This window comes from Scyliorhinus torazame, chromosome 2 (genome assembly GCF_047496885.1).
Source record: "Scyliorhinus torazame isolate Kashiwa2021f chromosome 2, sScyTor2.1, whole genome shotgun sequence".
Classification (NCBI taxonomy): domain Eukaryota; kingdom Metazoa; phylum Chordata; class Chondrichthyes; order Carcharhiniformes; family Scyliorhinidae; genus Scyliorhinus; species Scyliorhinus torazame.
The window spans coordinates 78946902-78955411 of record NC_092708.1 but is presented as its reverse complement, the minus strand read 5'-3'; the positions used below and the strand labels follow the sequence as shown (position 1 = coordinate 78955411).

Below are 8510 nucleotides of genomic sequence, written 5' to 3'. Positions count from 1 at the left end.
TTTTCAAATTATCTAAACTAAAATTTAAAACTTCTCTACCTTACAAGGCCCCAGTTGCTAAGAAATGGCCACATATTTCTGCTGGCCTATTTATTCTTCACTTTAATCATTAACGTCAAACAAGTGGGTACACCTTGAACGTAACACTAACTTTTAACTATACCCAGTCAATGCTGCCTTCCCAAACACACCAACGTGGTGGCACAGTGGTTAGCACTACGGCCTCACAGTGCCAGGGATCCGGGTTCAATTCCGGCCTTAGGTGACTGTGTAGAGTTTGCACTTTTGCCCCGTGTCTGCGTGGATTTCCTCTGAGTGCTCTGGTTTCCTCCCACAGTCCAAAGATGTGGAGGTTAGGTGGGGTTACGGGAATAGAGCAACATGTCGGCTTAGGTTGGGAGCTCTTTCAGAGGGTCAGTGCAGACTTGGTGGTCCAAATAGTTTCCTGAGACAGCTCAGTAAGATAAATTCCTAGTGGGGAGGTCTGAAATCTGCAGGAGCAATCAGGAGGAAGTATTGTTTTTAACATATCATGGTTCTGATTCAGTGAGGTGCAGATACATTCAAAAAGAATCGTTACACTTTTTGCAGTATGCGTGTAACTCTTGAGCTGGTAAAACTATCTTATAAATATAGGTCTCATTTAGAACCAGCCCCCTCCCCATTCATATGCAGACATATACATAGATACACACTGATTAACATATAAGCAGACGCTAATCACAAGTTCAAATTAATAAATAGCAGAGCTGAAAGAGATTAATTTGGTCTTACTCTGTACAACCTTCCTCCACAAATTCCCACTGTTAGGTGACAATGCTAAGAGTTGTTGGAGCCGTGGTGCTATTTCCAGATTCTCACACAGGAAAGAGCCATGGGAAGCTGACAGATGGAGAGAGAGAGGCTAATCAGAGACAGGGTTAACCACCAGCACCAGCCAATCAAATGCCATACTGGTTGCGATGCAATTTCAATGAGAAGTGTAGCAGCCAATAAAAAGGCACGTTTCAGGAAATAACAGAAGAGTTTAAAGAGCCAGCAAGGAAATAAGAGGTGCAAGGGAATGAACAGTACTCATAGGTGGCAGGGTGAGTAGCTTCATCATTCACTCATCATCAGTTTTAGGGCCTTCTATAGTTTGGGGGCCCTATGCCATGGCAATGATGCCCCATGCCCAAGAGGGGAGGGGTGTGTGTGGGACAGCATCACCCTCATGCTTGGGTGGTGTGCGGGGTGCGAGAAGAGGAGTTGTCACTCTGGGGTCCGCAATGTCCATGAGTGGGGGGTGTGGGGGACCCTCAACCTCACTTTGAGATCTGGGCACCCTTTAAAAATGGCGAACCAATCTCAGAGCTGGTTGTGCCGGTGTCTTTAGTTCCCCACTGCAGAAAAGCATTCTAAATGTGTGATTTTTCAGTGACAAACTCCCCAAGCTGCAAAGAGATTATGTTGTGGGAACACTGCTCTGGATCGCACCCAAACACCCGACAGGAATCACCCACAAAAACCCACCCAAAATTACACTGTCATTGTTTAAGACAATTGTGCCCTCAGTGTTTCTTACCACTTATCAGCTAAAGCCCGGATATTGTCCAGATGTTGCTGCGTATGGGCAGACTGCTTCAGTATTTGAGGAATCGCAAATGGTGTTAAACACTGTATAATAATCAGCAAACACTTCTATGATGGAGAGAAGGTCATTGACAAAACAGATGAAGGTGGCTGGGCCTAGGACACTACCTTCAGGAATTTGCAGCAATATCCTAGGTCTTGATGATTGACCTCCAACAACCAGAACCATTTGACTTTTTGCTAGGTATGACTCATTGCAGTGAAGAGCAACATCCACTGCACCCCCCTGCCCAAAATTTCCATTCTCATCAGTTTTGCTCAGGCTCCCTGCTGCTATATTCAGCCAAATGCTGCCTTGATGTCAAGGGCAGTCACTCACCTCATAAATTCAGTTCTTTTATCTATGTTTGGCCCAATTCTGTAATAAAGTCTGGAGCCGAATGGCCCTTGCAGAATCCAAACAGAGTGTCACTTGAGCAGGTTATCGCTGACCACATGATAGCATGGTCGATGGCACCTATCACTTTGCTGATGATCGAAAGTTGCCTAATGGGGCTGGAAGCGGCCGCTTTGAATCAGTTCTGCCTTCTGTGGACAGGACATACCTGCGCAAATTTCCACACCGATTGGAAATTGCAAAAATGGTACTTGGGTAAGGGACGGTGGGCCTACGAATTCTACCTCTGCATGAATTAGTCTGCCCAAAAAGAGCAAATTTAAATAGAACTTAAATAAAAAGCACCTGTAGACTTGATGGTATGGAGGAAAATGGAAAGTCTGATAATGAATAGTAATTGAACATTAGTCTTTGTACCATCACCAGCATTATTAACGAAATCAATTAAGGTAGCACAGTATCTGTAATGTAAGCCAATGCTACTGCAAAAGAAATAAAGCTACACTTGCACAGTATAAACTTTTATTGTGAAAAATATGACAGCTTCTTTTCAAAGTGATAGAGTTCCCCGCAATTTCCATAACCACTGTGATACCATACCATGGCTATTACAGAATCCCCATCTCTTTTTGCATACTGGTAAACTAAAATAGAAAAAATCTATCACAAACTGTCGAAGCATTTAGTGGTTAATATTTCACTCAGAACACAAATACATACAAAATGCTTCAACATCTGTACCCTATGCTTATTCTATTTAATTGACGAAATAAAATCCTAGCATTCGTAAACAATTACATTAAATAACCCATTATAATGTTCCTACTTGCTCAATGCTTCATCTAGCAAAATCCTGGACGATGGACATAAACGTGTTAAAATTAACTTGAAATGTTGCAGACATTAAAGTAAGCATGGGTAGAAAGTACACTACGGAATTTTGTAATGAACCATTTGATCCCAAGTTAAAATAAATAAGTGTGTGCAGCATTAATGTGATTCAATTTCAAATTGGAAATCACATCAATTTCTACTTCAAATTTTGGTAATTGCCACAATGCAGGTGAAATGTACCAAGAGTAATTTTATCTAGGATGCAATTTATGGAGAGAATATACAAGCACGCTTGAACTTCTTCCACAATCTCAAAGTTTTCTGCTTGAATTTTGTCACTTGACCTTAATTTTCTATAAACACTCAACTACCATTAAAAGCCGTCAAGAGTTGCACTGTTACTGAGAGCGTTTCTCTCACCCCCCAAATAAAAAGTGTAATTTTTTTTCCACAGGACTGGAGCAGTCAGCTTTACTGGAATTCATATTTTATTGCAATATTCAGTATATATTTAATCAGAATAAATTAATTTAAGATACTTATGAAGCCAAATGATTTTACCCAACTGACGACTGAATGTCTTTGTTCAGAAAGGACAGGGGTCCCATAAAAAAAAAAAAAAAATTGATAAATAAGAACAATTTGCATTATCATTTGACACAAATTTCTTAAAAATAGTTTTTTTATTTAACATTTGGCTGTGATGCAAGATGTCCTCCCTACAAAATAAAATCTTATTATTCAAAACAAAACACGTACACATTCTTAAATTTTTCAAAAGTCAATCTGAAAACGTAGATCAGCCTAGGTATGCTGCAGATGTCCAAAACCTGCTAGTTAATCAGAGCTCACCATATTTTGAAATATCAATAGTATATTGCTTCAATAGTATGACACGTTTGTGCAGATATATGTTGATAGAAGCAGTTTCATGCATCTGTAAATGTCCTATTTCTACAAGCAGGATTCTAAAAATGGGAAAGAGTCAATAGTTCAGACGTTACATTCCCTGTAAGGCAGAACCATAAAATATTATCCTTATATAAAATATATTTTAAAAATCAGGAAGTCAGAAATACTAATGTTGCACTTCATTCAAATATTGTTGAATCATCTGATTTTTAAGATTTATAAATACATACATGCAAGCCGATAATTTAGAGAAAATCGGGACAACTGCAATTTTAAGATATTTAAAAATTGAGCTAGCTAAATAATAGCAGGATATTGTCCAAGGACTATCTTAAATGAAGTATAAAATCTGAAACGTTTGCTCATCCAGATTAAAATTAAGAGCAATGAAATTATCTACCTGTTTGGCACCACACATCTACAGATATGTTCCAAAATCTTTCCCTGGGAATAATATGAATGTTCTCCACCTACTAAGATTGAATCCAGAGATGTATATCGATGTATGGTCTTGCAGTGTATTCACTACACAATAATGCTCTAACAGGACATTTTATACCACTAGCAATCACAGATTGCATTCCGTGTAGCAGAATAAGAAATAAACTGCAGTTGCTGCAATTCTACAGCCAGAAATCTTATTTACAACTTTTGACATTCATTTGGCATATCATCCTCGTTTCCAATTGTCTAACTGAAATCTTCAAATTTCCACAACAGTCCTTCAATCTTGGTGAGGTTTCTCTGGAATAACTTTACACTCGTACTGCAATTAGAAAGAAAATATAAAGTGATCATGGTTCATAGGTTGTAGGACACTTGAAGAATATTAATTACAAACACTGTTGTTTGTAAACTCATTCATAAATTAAATTGGAATATTAAAACATAGAACAAGAAAATGAAAGCAAAAGCAAAATGCAGCAGGTGCTGAAAATTTGAAATAAAAACAGAAAATGCTGGAAATAGCCAGCAGGTCCGGGAGCATCTGTGGAGAGTTCTGTCACAGGGTCACCAAAGTAAAATGCTAACTCAGCCTCCCTTCACACGTGCCTGACTGGCTCAGTATTTCCATAACTTTCTGTTTTGCAAAAAAGAAAATTAGCACATCAATGTAATCCCTTCCATAGAGTCTACAACTTTTCTTTTTAAATTTAGAGCACCCAATTCACTTTTTCCAATTAAGGAGCAATTTAGCATGGCCAATCCACCTACCCTGCACATCTTTAGGTTGTGGGGGCGAAACCCACGCAAACACGGGAAGAATGTGCAAACTCCACACGGACAGTGACCCAGAGCCGGGATTGAACCTGGGGCCTCGGCAGCGTGATGCAGGAGTGCTTACCACTGCGCTGCCCTAGAATCTACAACTTAATCCTATTGTGGACTTGACTCTCAACATCCTGAAGCACCTCGATCTAAATGGTCCAATTACAAAAGTTAATAAGATGTGCAGACTGCATATCGTCTATCTTTCCTCAGATGTCCATTTTGAAACCGGATCTGCTAGAATCTCTTAAACATAGTACCCAATCACCCAATTCCTTTAGGGATTTGTGCTCTGTATCATGGGGATGTAGCAAATCTGCTTCCCCAGGGATCTGCAATGAGTTTTCAGTTTTTCACCAATTGCATTAGTGACTTGGATGAAATAACTGAGAGCTCCTTTATCCAGGTTTAATTAACATAACCGCACTTTGCTTTCTAATTTAGTGTTATGTGCAGGAAGTTGCAATCGATCACCAACAGACTGAGTGGGCAAAATTATACAGACGCAATCTAATGTAAGAGAGTGCGAGGGCATTCATTCTGGTCCCAAAAATGACAGATTCGAATATTTTCTTAATGGTGAACAATTAGGAACAATAGAATTTAAGCCTCCATGTACACTAAACATAAAATCTAGTGCAGATGTACTAAAAGTAAACAAACCGGTAATGGAAAGTTGACCTTCATCTCTCAAGAGATTGAAATTCAAAAGTGGTCAGATCCCATTGGCAGTACTGTATTTAACATCGGGCACTGATTCTCAGGAAATATATATTGGCCTGCGCAGGTGTACAATGCATATTTACCACAACATCTAGGCTTAAATTTTCCAGGCAGATTGCATGAAAAGGTTTAGATGATTGCGGGAATGTATAATGAACTGATAAAATGGTGAAGTCATTCAGTAGGTTACACACAGATAAACAATTTCCTCTGGTGGTACAACTAAAACAAACAGGCCATAATCAAATTACCCCGAGGGATTTAGGAGAGTAATCAGGAAGCATTTTTCCACATATCAGGTTGTAAAATTCTGGAACTCACTCCTGCAAAAAGCTGTGGATGCTGGGTCAATTGAAGTTAGCTGAAGACCAAGAGACTTTTGTTAGGTAAAGGTATCCAGGATGTGGAGCAAAGGTAAATAAATGGGGTGAGTGCAGATCAGCCATGATCGAAGAGAACACAGAACAGGTTCGAGGGACTGGATTGTCTGCTGCCGTTACCACGTTTCAATATTGACCATTTCAGTCGACAACTGTTTATCCAAGGCTCAAATGTAATTTCAATTCCTAGGTTTTGTTGAGATTCCACACATGCACTGTTCTGGTGGTGGTAGCGGTCGTTCAGGTTTGAGGGTGGAAAAGGAATTCTAACTCCCTTGAGGAGAGTTTATTTTAAATATGCAAGAGAAATTTGTTCACTTTTTGTCACTTAAAGTGATGCTGCACAGACTACATTGATTCCCCGGGGCTGATAGTACCACAGGGCAATGCCTCCATGGCCCTTACAAATGCTATCAATGGAGGAAACCTGCACACGATACATAAGTGGTGGCCTGCAGAATTATGCCAATGAATGTTCCCCCTGGTTAGCCAAACGAGCTTGGTCAGATCTAGACGGCAAGAACAATTAACTTCTAATTGGAAGTTGTGCAAACTGGTTTACGTGCTTGCTGACCTTGATGAAGAAAACTAACGTTTTACAAGTTTAAAAAAGCTCTTTTACTATTCTTGGTAATTATACTTAAATTTCACACTATTCCAGATACTGCCTGTGGGACACACACATGTTGTGTGTACTATCACATAATTTGTTCTGGCTGCCTGGTATGGGCAGTTCTAATTGCTATGTATATTTCAATTATAAAAGAAAGGTAGGAAGATGACACTAATCAAAGAAATTAGAAAGCATTTTTCCAGTGCAAAGATAGAAATTCATTTATTAAAGCATTTTTGAGGTTTCATACTGCATAAATTTTATTTTCAGGAAAAACAGAACCATAAATATATTCTCCCTCATAATGATTGAGGATCAAATTTTACAAATAATTTTTAATCAGGGAATTTGGGAAGAATGGAGGGGTTATCAACAAATATCCACCAAAAAGAAATCAACATTTCCAAAGGCCATACCAATCTACCTACCATTGCTAACTGGCGTCCTATATTTCCCATTGTTATTCCACCAGCAAAAAATATACATGGTAACCAAGATCGAACATAAAGGAAATCTGGAGATGTATATCTGCAAAACAAGGTTTCATGGATAAAATTAGTTTCCCAATATACAGATTAAATCTCTAATGTAACATTTTGTAAAATGTATTCAGCTTTCAGTGTGCCAACAGTTTCTGCTCTTTGTGAATTACTAAATTTGGAATTAAGATCAAGTCTGTAACTGATATAAACCCATATGGATAAGAACAGCAACTTTCGGCCAAGTGAATTAAATACGGGAAAATTGACTTAACACTGAATTCAGGCTGACAGTTAAAAATATAAACATAACATTAGGTTAGGTGGATTGGCCATGATAAATTGCCCTTAGTGTCCAAAATTGCCCTTAGTGTTGGGTGGGGTTACTGGGTTATGGGGATAGGGTGTAGGTGTTGACCTTGGGTAGGGTGCTCTTTCCAAGAGTCGGTGCAGACTCGATGGGCCGAATGGCCTCCTTCTGCACTGTAAATTCTATGATAAATTCTATGATTTGTGCATGATACCACTAAAATACATAATTCTTGTGGGGGCATCTAAACATACAAACTGAAAGAACTTTTGTGGCTTTAAAACCAAAGAAAACTATAAACAATTTGATATTTTCTTAATAAATTAAGAACATTTTCATCTAATTGCAAAGAATTACTGTGCATCTGAATCAAATAGATGCAGCAGGTCCCAGATTCAATGCATGTGGTCTGCAAATTTATCTGCTTAATTCATTTATTTTGTAAGATTTTCCTTCATTTTTCCATTTCTTTGTAGATTACTAAGTGTTTTTTACTACTTCCTGTAATGATCTCAGTGGGACATCTTAATGCCCCAAGAATTTCGAAAAATTACTTCAAGTTTTTTCTTAAGTTTTCTGCAAATGTTTTAATCGTGGATTTTGGTTTCATTTCATATTGATCCTATAAATTACAAATGTTATCCTTTGTTGTGCAGACGGAGTTTGCTTTACTTAGGGAACAAGACTAAATTTGCTTTGTTCACCAATTTCTTGGGAGTTTTTGTTTTGAATTTGCAGGACACTTGAATTTTGTTCTGTCCCACTACCTCCCTCAATACTTCAAAATCCAGGTTTCTCTTTTATTGGGGGGAAAAAAAAGTCCAGGATTTTTCTGCTGTACTTAATAATTGGTAAACAAGGCATCAATTAAAACTATATACGCTGGTCCACATTAAGAAATTAACACTCCACAAATGAGGATTAAAATATATGGTATTAATAAATTCATACATGACAAACATCCAACGCAAGTTTTGCTGTGGTATTGAAAGTGAAACTCTCAGCTTTCACAGTCATGATA

At 38.3% G+C, this 8510-nt stretch overlaps 1 protein-coding gene across 2 annotated transcripts in view; it reads right to left on the bottom strand.

Moving 5' to 3' along the window:
• Positions 1–2474: 2474 nt before the first annotated feature.
• The window catches only part of insig2 (insulin induced gene 2), a 46201-nt gene continuing 40165 nt past the window's right edge, over positions 2475–8510 (bottom strand). The window contains exons 5-7 of one of the 2 annotated variants that reach the window (XR_011934232.1): positions 7129–7228; positions 4116–4481; positions 2475–3771 (exon numbers count right to left, since the gene is read on the bottom strand). Coding sequence is in view for 1 of the 2 variants with exons in the window: in XM_072473039.1 (XP_072329140.1) it covers positions 4440–4481; positions 7129–7228 (142 nt within the window). In the remaining variant the exon portion in view is untranslated. Of the gene's footprint in view, positions 4482–7128; positions 7229–8510 lie in introns of both variants that reach the window. The other variant, XM_072473039.1, reaches the window with a different exon arrangement.